At 40.0% G+C, this 20353-nt stretch overlaps 1 protein-coding gene across 1 annotated transcript in view; it reads left to right on the top strand.

Annotated features, from left to right (window-relative positions):
• The window catches only part of RPAP2 (RNA polymerase II associated protein 2), a 59841-nt gene extending 39717 nt beyond the window's left edge, over window positions 1-20124 (top strand). Inside the window, exons 12-13 of the mRNA XM_063136389.1 lie at window positions 16855-17004; window positions 19860-20124. Coding sequence (XP_062992459.1) covers window positions 16855-17004; window position 19860 — 151 coding nt within the window. The 3' untranslated portion in view covers window positions 19861-20124. The remainder of the gene's footprint in view (window positions 1-16854; window positions 17005-19859) is intronic.
• Window positions 20125-20353: the final 229 nt, after the last annotated feature.

Below are 20353 nucleotides of genomic sequence, written 5' to 3'. Positions count from 1 at the left end.
TGATGAATACCCATTTGGATGGCTTTAAAAGGAGGTTAGACAAATTCCTGGAGGAGAAGACTATTAATGGCTACTATGATGGCTATGTATATGCCTCCTTCAGTATCAGATGCAGTATGCCTAGGTACACAAATTGCTGGGGAACGTGGGCAGGAGGGTGCTCTTGCACCCTTGTCCTCCTTGTTGGTTCCTGGTCAACAGCTGGTTGGCCACTGTGTAGACAGAATGCTGGACTAGATGGACCCTTGGTCTGATTCAGCAGGGCTCTTCTTATGTTCTATGGGCCCCAACCTCATGGACAAAGCCCTCTGTTATTTGTAAGAATCTCTGAATTGTGATTTTGTGTGTGTGTGTGTGTGTGTGTGAGAGAGAGAGAGGGCGGGGGGAGAGACAGCCTGTGTGTTTTTGATTTAATGTTTCATTTTAGAAAATATCCCTGACCACCAAGCCCCATGCAGGTGCTTTGTTGGCCTTCTAGCTGATTCTAGTGATTTCTTTGCTAAGGATGAGCAATCCTTCCTGCTAGGCGTTTGAGAATGTTCTTCCAGTTTTCTATCATAGTATTAAAGCCTTCATATAAGAATACTTATTGCAAATACGACTTTCCACCCAAAGGTCTTTGCTCAATATCAAATGAAGTGACTAAATAGATACAAATACAATATTTGGAGGAGTTGTGTATTAGGATTTGTGAAGGGTTTCTCCACACTAGCCTGGGCACTTGGCTGTTAGTGAATACCCCTGGTACAGTCTAATGGAAAGCTTTCAAGATAATTTCCAGGAACGTCCGCTTTCATTTTATTTACCTGATCAGGCTGGTTCCAGTGAACTGTGGTCAGCTTCATCTACGAAGCCCCTGCAACAGTTCCCTCCCCCATTGCTTAAAAGCTTTAGAGACTTTCCAAACGTTCTGGGAGTAGCGTGGTAAAGCATTGGGACTCCATAGTTAAACAAACTCGAAAAGCCCACAATCGCTGCAGAAAAGCCATCGCTAGACATGTGCACTTTAGGAAGATGTGTCATGTGGAGATAGACTCTAGAGGTTTGTTTTGCGAGAGGTAGCAACGCAGACAGGACGATTTGCATACAAGCCTATCTTTCCATCGCTATTGTCCCCCAGATGGAAAAGCCTTCAGGAAACCTGCTGAGTGCTTTGGAAGAAGAGGCTGCTCTCTACCGTAAACTTTATCTATCTCTTGCAGTCAAGTTTGTAAAGAACATACATTCCAGATAGGCTCCCTTCCTAAGAGACTATGAAGAACTAGGGATGATTCCATGATTAACTTAACTGGAAGTAGCCAGATTAAATGCAATTGCAAATAATCTTACTTCACTAGTTACACCCACTAGTTACACCCAATTTATCTTAAGGATCAAGGTATATTCACTTTGCAAAAAAGTAAGACCTCCCCGCCCCCATTTAAACTTCTCAGAGGACCTGTTTCCTCTTCACATTGGCAAGTGGGGCGGGGTGGGGGGAACCAAAGGGACTACGTTATCTTATCAGGCCATTGTACAAAAGGCCAAAATCAGGACCATAACAAAACTTAAAGGGGAAGAGGTTCCATTTTAAGACATACAAATAACCGGTCGAAAGATGGGAAGCTTGTGTTTTTTCTTTATTAGCAGAGGAAGATGTTGCAGCTTTGGAGAATGATGATCACTTTATGACTTGTTAATTTATATTTAGTTTCCTTCCCTTTTTAATATTCACCTTCTTTCTGTTTCTGTGGGGTTCTGTTCAATCGGCCAAGGTGAATCAAGAAACAGTGTTTTGACCCTGTTCAGACAACATGTTAAGCCATGGTGGTTAAGCATGTTGAGCTAAACATTATGACGTAGTGTGTCGTGTGAACGATTCCTAACCAGAGTGGCTGCATAACCCAGCTTTAAAATGCTCATTTGCTGCAAAAGGATTTGCAGCTTAACCATAGCTTAGCATGTTGTTTGATTGTGTAATTCCAAAAGTCCATTCTCCACCCTATGTAAGGACACTAATCAGAATTGTACTGAGAAAAAGGTATGCTGACATTAGGGCATTTCTATTGTGGCTGATACCAATAGGACTTAGACATAAAAGTTTGGCATTAGAGTTATCTTGGGATCACCAGTTGAGCAAAACGGGTTGAAATACTATCAGAGGGTGAATTGCACAGCATTTGTGTGATCTGTGATTGGAAACAGCTCTTGAACATGTATCCACTTTCTTTTAATACCTAACCTTATATATTCAATGCAGACATTTGGGATCTGTTGAAATGAAAATGTGCTGGCTAGCCAGAGCCTTTTAGTTCAAAGCATTATTTGTATTATCTAACTTTCTAAGAAAAGATAATCTGTACTGATGACAAACACTACATTAACACTACAAACACTATTTACTCCCAGTAGTTGTTCATTGGATATAAAATTGGAAAGTGTGTATGTTGTGCTCATGGACATCTTGATTTCTTACGGATTTTTTTACCTGGGATGTTGGCATGCTGCAAAACAAGTGCTGTCCTCCGATTTGGGTTCAAAAGAGTGGTTTGATGTTTTGGAGCTCAGAACCCATCTGTACCTTGTACTTCAGTTCTGGGACAGGTTACTTTCTTTTAGTCTCACCAGTTTGCCTTCTGAAAAATGAATGTTATGTAATCAGCCATGCCCACCATGCAGCCATCTTAAGAATGGGCAGCCCTACCATATCAGCCATTTTGTGAGAGCACCCACAACACATTTGCAAAATTCCAAATGTACCCAGAGTCTCAAAAAAGTTGGGGACTCCTGGTGTGTACCATTCTTATGCATGCGAAAGTCTTCCAGAATAATTTTAAAAAAAAATGCTACGGATTTTTAAAGCGCCCTATAACTATACAGAACTCCCAAGTTGTTCCTCTTCTGCAACATTGGTGTGCATGGGGTGGAGAGGCTTACACATAGAGGAGCTGTTTTATTTACTTCTGGATGTCTTCCCCCTTAATTCTGGAGAAATATCCCAATCAGACACAAGGATTTCCCCCTTAATGCTGAAATGAATAGATCAGTGCCACTCATCATGACCACCATGGCTTCATCAGAGCCCAATGAAACTTTGGATTGAGGCAATTTACTTATTGATTAATTAATTCATTCATTTATTTAAGGATATTTGCACCCTGCTTTTTGGCTTAGAAAAGGGCCCCCAAATACCTTACAGTACAGTACAATTATACAGATATCCAGTGCAAGGCCTACTGAAATTTATGGGAGTTGTGTTTTGCATGCTACTAAAAATGACAATAAGACATAATGTTTCTAAATAAAGCATAGGACATGTAATCAGAATAAAGTATTAAGCCATAAACCAAATATGTACTCATAATTTGCAAAATAATTTAATATTGAATGTATTTAAATGTTTGTGCTAAGAAGCTAACAAGGTTTTGGTTGCGTGTGTCCCGTCCCCCGCCAAATCATTCATCTCTTTATTCAGCTGCTTTATTCCAGGTGTTTGGTTTGTGTGTTGGGCTAGAAATGCAGATAATCAGATTATTGTTTTAGGAAGTTTTAAAGTAAGCTCTGATCAATTTTATGGTCATAGTTTCCGCAGTGACTGAGTGCAGGTGAGTAAATTCATAAAGTCGTGTATTGATGACATGTTTACCTAAGAGTGGCATTCTTTCACCTGCTGCTCTCTCCCTCTGAATCCATATTTCCCTAAGTGTTTTCCATAACGTTACTTATTTATTACTGAATTTATATGGCTACCTATCATCATATGCTGTCTGAACAACTCACATTAGCAAAGAATATAATAAAATATTAAAATTTGCAATACAACAATTAAAATGCAAAAACAGAAACTGTATAATGCAGCTTAAAAAATCCATCTAGCAGAGGAGAATAAAATCAAAATAGCAGCTCAGTGTACAAAATGCATTAAAATGCTGAAACAATTTGTAAAATACTACAAACAGTATATGAAATCATTTTCATGAAGAATACACGTATAATTTTATTTTTATCATTCTAAAGCTAGAGATTTCAGTGCCTTTATGAATACTTTGCTTTATTCCATATGCACTTATATTTCATGTCCCATTTTATTTGTAGGCTTCATACAAAAAAATATGATGCAAAAAAGCCACATTTACTCCAGTACAGAGAAGCATTGTAGTGTAGCAGACAGGGCACTAGAATTGGACAGGGAGACCTTTTCAAATCCTCACTCAGCTAGGAAGACCGCATATTGGTTACTGTAAACCTTGTGTGCCTTGTCTGTTTGTTGTGATGATAATATTGGGGGCATCGTGTATTTTATGATGAAGGATGGTTGAATAAAAATATATTCATGTTATTTATTATTAATCATCACCACTACCACCAAATCACAATGCATGTTCAAGTTATAAAATGTAATTAAATACTTGCTAAAAGGCCCTACAGAAACACAAATTTTGTTTGTTAAAGGAAGATTTGACATATTGATAAAGGAGTAAAGAATCTAACTGTTCCACTCTCCCCCCCCAATATTATGGGTTGTATCCAGACTAAATTACTCATGCTTTAGTCCCTAACTTGTCATTGGGTTGAGTTAGATTTCAATGGGACAAAAGCATGACTAACAGTCTGGATCTAGCCATGCATTTTTACCTCTGAGTCTGTAATATAATCTAGTTGAGAGCCACACAGCAGGTGAATCTTTGATAAATCAAAATTTTTCATAACTTGTTCACTATTCATTGTTTTATTTTTAGATTAATGTATTTTATTCCATTTATTTATTACATAGACTCTACCCTTCTTTTTTCTATTCATCAAAACCCCAGGTTAGTCTGAAAAGATGTATTAGTTTGTTTCTTTACTTTTTAAAATTTATATCCTGGCTTTTCACACAACGGTGTCCAAGGCTATTAACAACAAACAAGATTAAAAAACACACCATAAAATATAAAATAGTATATAAAACAAGAGGTAAAAAAAAAACAGTTCAATAAATCAGCAAGTTAAAAACAAAAACAGCACCTGATAAAATAGATTTGTTTGACAGGTGAAAGGCCTGTCTAAATATAAAGGTCTTTCCTTTGCCTGACATTGGAAGACCACCAGAGAGGGGATTAAATGGGCCTCCCTACAAAGAGAGTTCCAGAGCTTGGGTGCAGCCACCAAAAAGGCCTTCTCTCAAGTTGCCACCAGATGCACTTCAGACATTGGCAGGACAGACAGAAAGGCCTCTCCCAGAGAGAAGGTGGCCTTTCAGGTAAGACTGGTGGCCAATGAAGCTATTGTAACAAAGGAGTCTCATGTTCCCTTGTTACTGGCCCTGAATTTACCACCTTGGCTGTAGCATTCTGAACCAGGTGATGTTCCAATAAAAATGCCAGGCTCTGATTTGGTACTTCAGCGGCTTCCATGGACTTAGATCAAAAGGAAAGATAGAGTTGGCTGTCCATCCATATACTGGTGGCACCAAAGCTCAAACCCCAGACAATCTCTCCCACCAGTTTCATCTAGATGTTAAAAAGCATAGGGGAGAAGATGGAACTCCGGGGGACACTACAGGCCAATGGGCCAAGTGTTGAGCAAGTGGCCTCCAGCACCACCTTCCAGAACTGCCTCTCCAGGGACCATAGCAAAAGTGTGCCTGCTAGTCTAATCCAAGCAGGCAGTCGAAAACTGCAATCCTATACACACTTGGCTGGGAGTAAGTTCCAGTGAACTCAACAGGGCTTACTTCTGCCTTGTTAATTATTGACCCTGTTCAGATGACACACTAAGCCATGGTCATTGTTATCAAAGAACACAGAGAAGTCCAGCAGAACCAACTCCAGCGGCCTAATTACCAGCATAGCTAACCTACCTAGGCCACCAAAGTTCTCTTTCGTATAACCGGACCTAGAGCTGGATTGAAATCGATCTGAATAATCTACATCTTCCAGGAAAACATGGAGCTGAGATGCCACCACACATTTGAGCATGTGCCTGCTGCTGAAGAACACTAGCCTATCTCCATTTTAGATTTCCACACTACCATTTTGTTTTTCAGGCTTCCGTTTTGTCTGGAAATGTTAGCTGGCAAGGTCTAACAAATTAGGACACCTCTCCTCATAGCACCCTCTGTTCTCTATCTGCAGAATGGCTGCACCCTGATTTCCCCCACCCATCTTAAACCACATTCCTCCAGCCACAGTGAATGGCCTCAAGTCACACAGTGAACTTCATGGCTTAGGAAGGTTTTGAACTTGGGTTTCTCCAGTCCAAGACTGACACTTATCTTCTACACCACCATCACTCTACCATTTCTGTTATGTTCGACAGATAACCCCTTGTACCTGCCACCATAAATCACTTGGTATAAAGATTTCCGCCTCTTAAAACAGTGTGTGGGATCATCCTGTTAATAAGCATCTACAACTTCTTATGTGGTAAATTTCTAGTTCGTGGCGAGGAGGATTGTTTTGGAGGGTGTTTTTGTGTGACTTGTGCTGATTGTTTACCAACTTATATGATTCTCAATCCGTTAATAGTATGAGGAAGTTCTTCTGTCTAATTCCCCCACCCCGCTCAGCTGTCTGTTGATGGAAGAATTTTTATTATGATGCTCCATTGATATGACATCTTTGAAGTAATCTCCCTGTATTTGTTTTCAGTGATAGCTGGCAGCTAGCAGACGCGAAAGGGTTGCTTTTAACTTAAAGGAGAAACGGCCAGGTGTAGACAGCGTGTCTGCCCCACTGTAGTTGCTCATGCCTTTGTTCAGTTGCTATAGATGCACATCTAATGGATTCTATATTTATTACCTTAAAAAAATCTTAACTAAAACTTTAGTTAAGAAACAGAACTGCAGTCCACAGGTGGTACTCTCTCTGCAGAGCAGCTGCACCCTAAGCCTTTGAGGGAATACAAGAGGAGTCCAACCTAGTTTTTTCAAAGGGGGGGGGCGTGTTCATGTGTGTGCAAGCCTGTACAAAATAGGCTGAAATCCTATCGTTGGATCAGCTGACCTACTGATCAATTACACAGTAAGGAATTAATGAAAAATCCATGAGCCATGTGGGGGGGGGGGGGAAAACACTTTTCTGGCTTCAGCAGCCACTGTGTGGCCAATGACACCATTTTGACCCATGAGGGGAAAAGACTTAGCAAGGTTTAAATGTGGATTCCTGTATTGAGCACTGAGCAGGGGGTTGGAATCGATGGCCTTATAGGCCCCTTCCAACTCTACTATTCTATGAGGTTTGCTCTTGGAAAGAATCAGGATTAAATTGTGTGTATGTGTGGGTAAAAATACATCATGCTCTTTGTAACACATTTGGTCAAATGTTATTCTCCCCCCTTCCTTTTCACATAATAGGATTAAACCTTTGGCTTGCATACCTTAGATAAAAGCCCATTTTATTGTTTATATGGTGATGGACTATTACAAAACCAATAAATTGGCCAGAGATGTAGGTACCTTGGAAAGTGGGGAGGAGAGAGATTATTATTATTATTATTATTATTATTATTTATTTATTTATTTATTTATTTATTTATTTATATAGCACCATCAATGTACATGGTGCTGTACAGAGTAAAACAGTAAATAGCAAGACCCTGCTGCATAGGCTTACATTCTAATAAAATGTAATCTGAAAATCAAAGGGCAATTGGGGGAGGGGTGTTTTCTCTCCCCCCCTCAACACCTACATGGCACCCATTAATGCCAAAAGAGAGATGTGGGGAGAGAAGGAGAGAAAGCTGGTCTTTCAAATTAGCAAATTATATGAATTGTTTGAGTTACAGAGATCCAGTAGCCATATTAAATGAAAGGGACCAAATATATTCACATCAGCTGTGAGCTGGGCTTGCATTCCGGAAATACTGGGCTTGCACTTCAGAAATGAAAAGTGAAACCAACGGTTCCCCCCCCCCTCTCTTCCACTCACCCAGACCCCTTTTTCTTTCTTTTCTTTCTTTCTCTTTGCTTTCAAGGGTTTCTGAAAATAGCCAACCATTTGTGTGATTAAATCAGGGCTTGGCTAGGCTGCATGAGGTGAGGCTGCCAGCAGTGGGAGCAGTCAGCTAAGTTAACATTTGATGGAACTTTCCTCTTTGCAGGATGCAAGGAGCATGAGTTGAAATCGTTCTATTATTATTATTTTGGTAGCATTGATTTAAGCGTATTGCCTGTAAGTGGACTATGAATCATTTAGCTTCTGTTCCTATCAAAGGATAAAAGAACTTGTGTCAACTCAGTGCTTTTTTGGGGTGTGTGAATCCATCAGCATACAAGAATAAAATAATTTTTTTAAATAAAACATAGGCAGCACTCTATTTGCCAAATGTATCTTTGTTATAAATAAAGGAGCTTTGGCTGGCACTTAAAATGGAAGAGAAGTAGCCTTTGTCCTGTGTTCTTTAAGAGGATTCAGCATCTATTAAAACAGATGTCAAATACTATGAAAATCGAAATGTAGGCCAATCTGTTCTTATGGTTCATCAAAGTAAATAGAAGCAATCAGAATTTTGGGGAAGGGGGTCAAAAATTGGCCAAGATATTTCTCCTCATTTGCTGTTCTAAGGCCAGCGTTAAATCATTTGATGCAGATATTTGCTCTTAAAACTTTTAGATTACTTTTGTTCAGATAAAATTGGGTTGATTGGGAATATTAAACTGTGCTAAAACCTTGTACTGGATCTGTCTTTAAAACATGCTGCATGTTGATGGTGGTAAGTTAGATGTTTCCGACTCACGACCATTCATCAAATATTAATGCATTCTAATGGAAAATCTTCACTCTAGAGGCACCTCTTTTTGCTTTTAACAAGATTTTTTTCCATGTGTTTTGTCAAGCTTGCGTTTAAAACTTGTACGCAAGTTATAAGCGGGGAGTCTTTTAAAAACTAGCTCCTAATAACACAAATGAAGGAGTATACTCAGCAATAATTGGGAGAAACACATATGTATTTCAACATATATGTTTCTGTAGTGTCCGAATAGATATTGTAGTTGCTTTTTTAAAAAAACACAACAAAAATAATAATTGTATTGCCCTGCAATAATAATAATAATAATAATAATAATAATAATAATAAATTATTATTACATTTATACCCCACATTTTTTCCTCCAAGGAACCCAAGATGGCGTATATAATCCTCCTCCTCTCCCTGTTATCCTCACAAAAACAACCCTGTGAGGTAGGTTGGGCTGAGAGACTGTGACTGGCCCAGTCACCCAGTGGGTTTCCATGGCCAAGTGGCAACTAGAACTGAGATCTCCTAACTCCCAGTCAAATGCATGCATACTCCAATGAGTCATAAAAATAGATTGTCCGGCATTTAGTTTTTCATAAGGAATGTATTTCATTTCACTCTTGGTCCCTTCATGTTAAAATAGAGGATTGTTTTTAAAAATCAAACTTCCATCTTGTTCTTGGATTTACAATACAATTATCTTAGAGAGTACATAAAATTTTCTTATCACTGAATCCTATGCATGTCTACTCAGAAGGAATACCCACCAAGTTCAGTGGGACTTAATCCCAGATAAGTGGGTATAGGTTTAAAGAGTTTCCTGAGAAGGAGAAGCCATTTGATTTTTCCCTCTGTGGAAAAAGTTGGAAAGGTATTCTGCTAAGATTTCAGTGTACTTTACATATGATTCTTTATTCGTTTGTTTCTTTTGCTATTTAGGTCAGTGCATCAAAGCCATGCTTGGGATGTATGTGTGAACAATTTATAGGTTCTACAAGTGTCCAGCTATTTTAACCGGCAACAGCAAGGAAATAGTATATATACTTATAAATACAATTACCTTGGCTTTATCTGTATTGCTTCCAATACAAATGAAGGCAGAATTATTTCTGCTTTCCCATGCCTGCATTTTGAAATGGGAATGGGAAACTGACACTGAGGTGCTTAATACTGACATCCTTATAATGTATGAAAAATTAGGTGAGATATGCATCTGCCAGATTTTCCTAGGAGTTTCATCCCCATCTTTCACCATGCATACAGAAGATCACCTTTAACATGAATTAACCCTTAAATTCTTCATTGTGCTCTCACTCCTGGTAATAAAAAGCTGGATTGACAGTATGCCAATTGTGTGGGAAACATTGACCCAATCTTAATGTAGGTCATATCAGGGGGAAACCGCTCCCATGCTGCTGCTGGTTCGTGAGTGTGTTTCAGGGAAAGAGAATTTTTGCACTCTTTTATGTCTTGGTTCAATAGAACTTGCTCTCAGGTAAATGTAGTTATTATTTTTTCCTAAACTAAAAAGCCATAAACGTTTAACTCTTTCCTTATCAGGAAAGCATTCCAACCTTTGGATCATTTTAAGCTGCAGCCCTATCCTCTTGGGAGTAAAGCGCATTGAACTTAGTGAGATTTCGTTTTGTGTTTTGTCCTGTAATGGTGTTTTCAGACAAGGTTATGCAATTGCACAGTCTCGTTCACGGAATTTTAGGGGGGTCCAGACTATGCTGTCTTCAATTTGTAGCCTTCCATGTTATTCCATCACTTCTTCCATCTTTTCCCCCAAACAAATCTGCTGTGAAAGAAAAGATGGAATAGCTGCCCAGTGCCTTTTGAGTGGTAGCGCTAGGAGACCTCTGTCTGGAAGCACCCTAAATTGGCCTTTTCCTGTAGCTTTTGCAGCTCTATAATAGCCTTTTTGGAATATTGCCCCCAGAGCAGTTCACAGTGTTCCAAGTTGGTCCATGCCGTAGATCTGTAATGACACTGTAATAGCTCTCCTCCGCCTATGGCTCAAGGGTGCTGTGGAAAAACCAGAACTTTTAAACATTAAACAAGGTGCAGGATCTTTTTCATGACAACCCTTTAACATGATTAAGTCAAGGCGCAATGGGTCATTTGGGGTTTAAGTTTCACTTTTGCTTCTTGGGATGTTTCTAACGAATGTCGTGATGTCAGATTTCAGATGGCAATGTGCAATTTAAGTAAACAGGCCTTAGAAACCTTCCCCATGCTATTGCTTAACCATTGGTAGGGGAAATGATTTATTGAAGCTCCTAGGTAGGAGAACATGGTCGAACTTGTTTTTTTTTCCTGTTTATGCATTAAAGACTACACTGAATTCTTAATATGTTTTTATCTTAAACATGCACAGATAAATGCCATGTGCTGAGGAGACATTTTCTGCATAATCAAATTTCATTAAATATTTAGCTTTGTTTTCTCCAAAGTCACAATGTTGTTGACAGCCTATATTATAGGACTGCTGCAGACGAAAACTGCAATCCTATACACACTTGGCTGGGAGTAAGTCCCAGTGAACTCAACAGGGCTTACTTCTGCATTGTTAATTACTGACCCTGTTCAGATGATACACTAAGCCATGGTGGTTAAGTATTTTAAGCTAAACATCATGACTTAGCGTGTCATGTAAACCATTCTTAACCATGGTGGCTACCTAACCCTGGTTTAAACACACTCATTAACCATTTGCGATGAAAGTTTTAGCGGCGTGACTGTGGCTTTGCATGTTGTCTGAACAGGCCCACTGTGTGCTAGATATTGGATTGGATCCAGACTAAGTCATAGTAGAGTAGGCCCCTTAAAATCAATGGGACAAGTTAGTCATGACTTGCTTGTCCCATTGATTTCAGTGGGTCTACTCTATGCCTGGCTTAACTTTGGATTTAACACTTAAAGTTGGGTCTGCAACAAAATGTTACAGTGTGCAGAGCTCCTGTTTTCAAGTGGCTGGCTGGTACCCTGTCCTTTTCCAGGTTATTCCATGTTGGCTGGGAATGCTGGCACTTGCAGTACAAAGTATCTGGAGTACACCAGGTTGGGGAAGGCTACTCTAAAAGTCCACCCATCATACACCCTTTGTGTGTTCATTGCTCATCTCCACACAGCCTGCCATGCATTGTGGGCTGATCTTGCGTCGCTACTTTTGTAGCATCCCTGGAAAATCAAGGTTCTTAATCACGCGGGGAGCCTTAGACAAGCAAAGAAGGTTCCCTGCTGCAGAGCCATCTCTTCAATGTGCGGAGAGAGAACCAGCAACAGGGATGCAACAGTGGGGCAATGGGCTTCTCCCCCTCATGTGATTCTAATTGCATTGGGGGTGATCTTCTGAATAGGGCGAGTGGTCCATTCCTTAGCGGCACAGGCCAACCCATGCTCCAACAGCCGTCATCTGTCCCATGCAGCAGTTTCTCATGGTAGCTGCCACCTCTCCAGTCCTATCTGACACACTAAGGCTGCAATCCTAAATGTGCATCCCATTGAACACAGTGTCACTTACTTCCAAATAAATATGCATATGCAGGTCTATACATACTTACATCGGAGTAAGCTCCATTGAAATCAGTGGGACTGTAATAAACATAGAACCTCAGTAGATATGCCTAGAAGTGTACCCTTTAATTGCTTTTATTATACCACCATAAAATCAATAATAGTATAACATATGGATTGAGCTCAAGACGTGCCCTCTGTCCATTGCGGCGTATGTGCCCTTATGGTGCCCAGGTACTTTGACACAGACTAGTGGATTAAAGTTAGGGGAAACAGCGCAGAAGGCCGACAAGATTTTGTTTGAGGAAAAATAATGAAACTATTCTAATACCAGAGTACTTGAGTGCATGTTATTACTGCACTGTCAATTTTTTCTTACAGGGAAACTATTTTATTAAAAGCTAGGGATTTCTTATTTCTTCGTTTCAGTAAGGAGAAGGAGGGGGATATTCTAAATGTTTTTCAAGTTAACCAGATGTCATTTAATAGCTTATTTGAGAATAGCTCAACACTGTTGCTTGTCTTAACATGAATCTTCACTTGGCCTTTTCTCGTCTAGCATATGTGAAGTAGCCAGATTAATAGGGATTTATCATTCTGATGTGCTTTAGACAGCCTCTCTCTCTCTCTCTCTCTCTCTCTCTCTCTCTCTCTCTCTCTCTCTCTCTCTCTCTCTCTCTCTCTCTCAATTTTATGAAGACCTATTTACCATATGTTGAATGGAAAGTTGTGGAGCAGGGGTGGGGGAACTGTGACCTTCCTGATGTTCAACTCCCATCAGCCCTGTCAACATAGCAAATGGTGAGGAGAGCTGTGATCCAGCAACATCTGGAGGGCTACAATTTCCCCATCCCCGATGTTGAGGCTGAACTGCCCTTCTATCTGTAATCTACATTTTTGTTCTATGATCCAAACCTGGAACTTGGCCTGGCTGCTTAAGCGGCTTCTTTCAGGCAAACTTTGAAATACTGCCGGACTCCACGTAAATAATCAGGGGGAGTTTGATGATTGCGAAGGAGGAGAGGCAGTTCTCAAAGAGTTTCTTTAAGCCAACATTGCTCTATCACAGCAGCTGACAAACACTGAGTAGTCTGCAGATGAAGAACTGCGTGTTACAGAGGGTTCTTGGTAGTGTTTTAGGAGATGTCCACTCAGTTCTTGCTGTTGGGCTGCCAGAGTCCCTGAAGTGAACTTAAAGAGTGCACTAGAACATTCCCCACTCTCCTTGGTGATTGCACATTACAAAGGGAAATCAGTAGAGGTGATTGAGTTGTTTGTTCATTTGTTTTATTTCATTAATACCCACTTTTCCTCCAAAGAGCTCCAGGCTATCAACATGGCTCTCCTTCTCCCCTTTATCCTTACAACAACCCTGTGAGGTTGGTTCGACTGAGAGAAGATTACTGGCTGGGCCAAGGTCTTTCCCATCCTTTTTAATGAGTTTCACCTTCTTGGTTACAGATCAATCCTAAGTGGGGGTGGTGGAGGAGCAATGGGGTGCATCCCCCCACCATCCAAAGACCTGCTAGCTCATGCCAGCCTGGGTGGAAGTTGGGGAGGCTGTCTTTGTCCCCCTTCCACCACCCCATGGTGGAGTGGGTATTTTAACAGGGCTTGGAACCTGGGGGAGTTCTTAGAAGCACTTTTGTCCACTATTGCTGCTCTTCTGGTTGAGAAATCCCTGCTAAGCTTCTGAAGAACCGCCGAGTTCCCTGAAAACACAGTTTGAAAACCACTTCCCTATGGTGTCATTGACTCTCCCAATATGGCCAAAGCCCACTACTGAACGTGAATGTGGCTGAATCAAAAAGCAACTGGGTATTTGCAAAAGCCTCCAAATGTTGCTTCGAAAACTGCTTATTCCGCAAAGGTAAAAAAAAATAGCTGCATTTGCAAAACGGTGTGTCTGCCATTGATCTCATGGGATAATGTTGTTCCTATAACTGAGACATTTCCTTAAGAACGCCTAGGCTGGAGGTGCAAATGAGATCACAAGAACATTCATCTACTGCGAGATCTACCATTCTGTCTCTGTTCATTCGCACATGGCAGACCTGATTCTCTCCTCCCATCTTTATTTTTAATGACTTTTCACCTTCAGGGTTACAGAACAGTCCTAAGTGGGGGTGGTGGAAGAGCAACGGGTTGGATCCCCCCACCATCCAAAGCCCTGTCAGCTCATGCAAGCCTGGGTGGAAGTTGGGGAGGCTGTGTTTGTCCCTCCCCTGCCCCCACCTCTGTGACGGAGTGGGTATTTTAACATTCTCACAACAGGAGAGAGAATTTTCCTGTGCCATCTCCAAGTTGGCATAGGTGAGGGGCTTGAATCAGTTCCCTCTGTGGAAAACAGAGAGGCTTTTGAGCCAGTGCATTCAGGGTTTGGTGCTGGTGGGAGAGGCACCGGCAATAGCTTTCTTCCTTTCTGCCCACCAGCAGACCTCTCAGTAAACAGAGGCCGGCACAGGGCCCCTACCAGCACTAAACCCTAGATCCCAAACCCCTCCAAGCCGTTAAGGAAGAGAGTTTAGAATTGCCCTGCCAGGCACCTTTTTTAAAACAACCCTTTACTAATGCTATGTGGTTAATGGAGAAAACAGCTGCAGCTCTGGGCCTTTTACAATACCAGCCTATTTTGTTGTTGTTGTTCCTAGCTTCATAAAACGAAACCTTGAACTGCGTGTCCAGTTGTCTGACCGTTTTTTCTCTTGCTATGGCTATTTCGAAGCCGTCACAGGCAGTGTGCATCTTTATTCATTTTTATGTTCACTTCATATCTCCACTGCATGAAGGAATGGTGGCTCAGCGGAGAAAATGCACTGCTCTGATTGCCCACCCGCACCCATTGATCTGCAGCTTCCGAGAGTTATTTTATCCATATTTTATGTGCCCACTGGCAATGGGTAAAGTTAAATTAAATAATCATCTGAATGGCCTCTGTGGTAAAGCATCCAGGCATTTTGTAGAAATCATAACACAGAACAAGGCAAGTTCAACATATAAAAACTTTTGTTTCGCCTTTGTTTCACACGTACGATGGGTAGAGATTGAGCAGCTTCTACTGCTTTTAGGCAGGATATGAATAAAGAATGTGAACGCTTATATATTCTCCTAACATGAGAGAATACAAAATAGATACGGGTTAGAACTTTAATTTCTGGGTGAAGATGTTGTCTGACTTCTCTGTTCTACATATCTCCATTGCTCTACTTCACTGGACCTGTATCCCCTGATTTTTGTGTTTGTGTGGGTGTTAGATTACTGACTACCCAGAGCTGTGTGTTGCAGTTTAACTAAAGGGCTGCACCAGCACATTCATTGGGTGGCCTTGATGTAGCTAACCAGCCTTTGTGTGAAGCACACTTACTACTAAAATGAAAGCTCCTAAGAGTTTCTCTGAAACTGAGTTCGGTCCTCGAGCTGAAAGCGGCCCAATGCCCTGCTTTAAATGGTTAGGATGATAGATTTAAGTCCTTAAGAAAATTCCATAGTTCATGTGCTGTGTCAAGAAGTACTTCTTATCTACTGGATTGCCCTTGTTAACATGCTCACTGACATTCTCCAAGAGCTCTGAAAGGTTAGTGAGACAGGATTTACCTTTGCACAAGCCATGTTGATTCTTCTTGAGCAAGACTTGTTCTTCTACATACTTGATAATTTTAACTCAATTTTAACTTAATTTTAGCTTTCTGCAGTAGATGTTAAGCTAACTGGCTTGTGATTTCCTGGATCCCTCCCTAGATCCCTTTTAAAAAATGTTGTTATATTGGCTGCTTTCCAGGCCTCTGGTACAGGGGGCAATATTGGAGGTCTTATGGATATTTTGTTGGAAGATAAGCAATTTCACATTTTAATTCTAAGAACGCTTGGGTGGATACCATTTGGACTTGGTGAATTGTTAACTTTTAATTTGTCAGTAAGGCCTAGAACTTTGTTTCTTGCCTCCATTATTTGTCTTAGTCCTACATACCCCCTTTCTGAAAAACTCAGTTCAGCCACAGGTATCTACTCTATATCTTCCACAACGAAGACGCTTACAAAGATTTAAGTGCCGCAAAATTCTTTGTTGTTCATCCTTATGTGTATCCTTGTGTGTTATCTGCTACACTTTTACCACCAACTTACTAACTATATGCAACACCTAATTGCATTATTCTGTTTGTATTGGGCCCTTGTTCTTAATTATCAAATCCTAGTAAACAGCCATTAATGTATTATATGTATTTGCACTTGACTTGGGTCTGGAACTACCTTCGGATGGATGTGCTTCTGCTGATGTAGCAGTTGCATTTGACAAGTGATCATTTGGTATTCAATTACTATTGGGAAGCATAGTAGGACTTTACTATTTCTCTGGGACTATTTAAAAGGGAACATGCTGCCTGTTCTGTTTTCATTTAATTATTTCAAATCATTGTTGGAATATTTTCATCATTCTTATGGAAACTATACATCTAAAGAATACTTTCATACAGAAAGGGTATTTTTAACCATCTTTCCTTCAGAACTATTGATTAAGATTTGACATTTCTTTGTACTGATTTCCAATGTTTCCCCACCCCAAATCCTATTCAGAATTGTATTCAAAATTGTAAAATTACCTATATGTATATATTAACATTCAACATTGTGTTTCAGGTTGTCAGAAAATATTTCTATCTTCACCACGTCCGAGCAGTGTCAAGGATATACACAGTTCCTGGCTACTTTGTTTGAAGAATTACATTTTAAACGCAAAGATTTAGAAAGCTTAACAAGAGTGTTTAGAAGTGATTGTCTTCCTCACTGGTCAGTTCATTTTTTTCTTCTTCTGGCAACTCTCTTCTTGCTTTGCTTCATGTAAGATCCCCAATGAACTGATAGCAATCCAGACTGTAGATTTCTTAGCAGAAAACCAATGTAAGGAACCTTCTTAAAAGTATATTATTTTCTGACTAAAAGCCAGAAAATGACTTATTGTTATTTAACTAGAAAGAAGTGTGCCCAGTCCTTGTCGCTGTTTTTCTCTAATATTTTGCACAAAGGAGTAGAGTTTCCGGTCCTGTTCACTGTTGGTAAATGTACTGGGAGGGACTGCAGACACAATATAGGAGGACACTATTTGATTTAAATGTGAGTTGAAGAAGTTGAAGTAATAGGCTGAGGATAATAATCTAATGTCCTCTGCCACGATCCAAAGCGCCCTTTGGATGTGCTGAAATTCTTCCACATTCCCCCAGCTTTATTTATTACATTTATATACTGCTCTATAGCCGAAGCTCTCTGAGCAGTTTACAAAAGTTAAGAACAATGAACATTAAAAACAGATATACAAAATTTAAAACCACCAAAAGTATAAAAAACAACAATATCCATTTAAAACAACTATTGGTGTTAAAAACTTAGCAAATGTTGTTAAATGCCTGGAAGAAGAGAAAAGTCTTGACCCGGCGCCAAAAAGATAATGATGTTAGCGCCAGGCGAGCCTAGTCGGAGAGATCATTCCATAATTGAGGGGCCACCACTGAGAAGGCCCTCTCCCTTACAGCTAACTTACACACACATAAACATACACAGACACACAGAGACAGCTTCTCATGCTGTGTCAGAGGCTGTTTCCAAACCTCCACCAACAGTCAGGAGCAATTTGTCAGGTGACATGCAGTTGGGAGGCACTGCTTTTAAAAAGCTATTCACCATAACCTTACTGTGTGCATGGGCCTCCCTGTATGGCTCTTTAGATCCAGCTTTGATTCAGTGCCTTAGCTCCCAACCAGAAAATGTGGGAAGAAGTGTGAAGGAAGGAGCGAAGAGATGTTATTTTGTTGATGTTCATGGTTTAATTTATAGCAGCCTTCCCCAACCTGGTGTCCTCCAGGTGTTTTGAACAACTCCCAGCATTCCTGACAATTGGCCATGCTGGCAGGGGTTGATGGGGACTAAAATCCAAAACATTGGGAGGGCGCCAGCTAGGGAGGGCTAGCTGATAATATTAACAAATTCATAGACCTTGCAACAGCTCTGCAGATGACAAGGGAATCTAGATCAGGACAGCTTGTGTGGTTGCAGGAGGACACCATTTGGACATGCTCTACATACAATCCAGCACAAGTGCAAACAAGTAAAATAAATCCAGAATAGAGGTAGTACTGCTAGGGAGAAATATCTCTGAGTCATACTAGAAAATAAGGTTGCAGAGAAGAGTTGGAATCCTACAAATGGCAAATATGTTAGTTTCACTCTTAGCTGCAGGATGCCAAAAATTCACACTCTTGGTTTCCTAGTCATAGAACAAAATTAACTTATTTAGAAAAAACATGTCATCTTCCCCCCTTCCTTTTCAGTCCCCACCCCCACCCCACATGGATGTGTGATCTCCATGTTCAATATAGTATGGTCAATTGCTCCTAAAAGCCAATTTCATTCAACTTGTAAACATGCAGTTATATTAGAGGGAGGAAAGGGGAGGAAATTATGGGGAAATGGCTGGACTGGAAAGGTCTGATTAGTATGTTTACCGAGATGATTCCAGTTGTCTATTAAACATGGGTCATCATTAAAACTATTTAAGTTTGGTAAAGGGGTTTTAAGTAGGATTAGATTCACCCAAGGCTTGTTAACATCGTCAGAGAGAGAGAGAGAGAGAGGGAACGAACACTTTGGAACAAGTTGACAAGCATTGTATTTAAAACAGCATCACTCTGGTCAGCTGTTGGGCTTTAGCTAAAGTATTATGTTCAGTTACATGTTACCACATTGTAGGAAGGATGTGGACAAGCCAAAGAAAATTCAGAGGAAAGGAACAAGGTGATAAAAGTTTCAGAACCCAAGACTTATGAAGCAAGATCGATAGGGCCATTGTGTGCGTGTGCTTAGCCCACAAAAAAGTAGATTTGGCAGGAAGCCTTGAGGTAGTAAAGATTGCCTCCCAAAAAAATTGCCTTATGTTTTGGCAAACGGCTTTTTTCACTGAGACTGAAGAAGGTTAACAGTGCATCATATGCATTTTTACTCAGATGTCCCCACAGTGTCCATTGGGGCTTTACGCCTTAGTAAGTGTGTTTGAGATTGCAGGCTAAGTTACTACAACATCCATTTGAGATTTGAATATTGAGGTGTGGGAGAGTCTAACTGTAAACCATATTGTCAGAGGGAGTCAGCAATCTTCTATTGCTGATGTAAAGAGAAATGTATAGAAGGATCTGTCTGGAATGCCAAAGCTGGCTTGTATTTTTTAATCCAAAACAGGGAGTTAGAATGGAATATGTGATGGATCTCCTAATTTTAAGATTCTCAATTACAGTGTTGGAATCAGTTGTAGCATTTGTAATATTTTGACACAAGTCATGAATTATTTATTATTTTTATGTTTCAACATAATTATGAACTTTCGGCACAATAAGGGTGCATTACAGATTCGGATGGAATTTTATATTTCATTATTCAAATCAAATGTCAGTGAATTACATGAGATTCTTCCTGTTAAGTAAGAGAGAAACTTTAAACAATCTTTTTCAGATATATGTTTTCAGTCAGGCTCTTTTTATTTTTCATATGTAGACTTTTATCCTTTTTTTTACTTCTATAGCTGATAAATGTTTGCTTTGATGATAATGCCTTCATGGTGTTGATGAAACATTGTCTTGTGTCTTCTTTTCCTATAGAGTAAGAAGATCATCTTGCACTTCTTTCCTTATGCCAGGAATCTGATCAGGATTGAAAAAAACACTATCAATGGCCAGTACACCATATGGAGGGGGGAATTCACTGTGCTATCATCAGTCTTCGTTCCTATGAATAAGTGATGTGAAAGTTTTCTGAGAAATCTGAAAATTCTACCATTGATTTTTTTTTTTTAAAAAAAAGCAAAACTGAAGTTCTCTTATGATTGAAAGAAGACCCGTTTAAATAAAAATATATGATATTTTGGTCTCTGTTGTATAACTGAACCACATTAATTTTGGGGCACCATAGTTGAATACCTTTCCAACTCTTTCAGCGTTTTCATCAAATTGTGCCAATGGAATACTGAAGGGGTTTCAAGTGTGTACATGTTCATAAGGAATTGTTAACATTCAACATTTCTGAAATTGTAAAGCAACTGTTGATGCAGTTAATTATTTTGATTTTTCAAGGAACAAGCGCTTTGAACTGCCTT

Source organism: Elgaria multicarinata, chromosome 1, assembly GCF_023053635.1.
Source record: "Elgaria multicarinata webbii isolate HBS135686 ecotype San Diego chromosome 1, rElgMul1.1.pri, whole genome shotgun sequence".
In the NCBI taxonomy this organism is placed as follows: domain Eukaryota; kingdom Metazoa; phylum Chordata; class Lepidosauria; order Squamata; family Anguidae; genus Elgaria; species Elgaria multicarinata.
The sequence above is the reverse complement of the archived record's forward strand: the minus strand, read 5'-3'. Positions and strand labels throughout refer to the sequence as shown.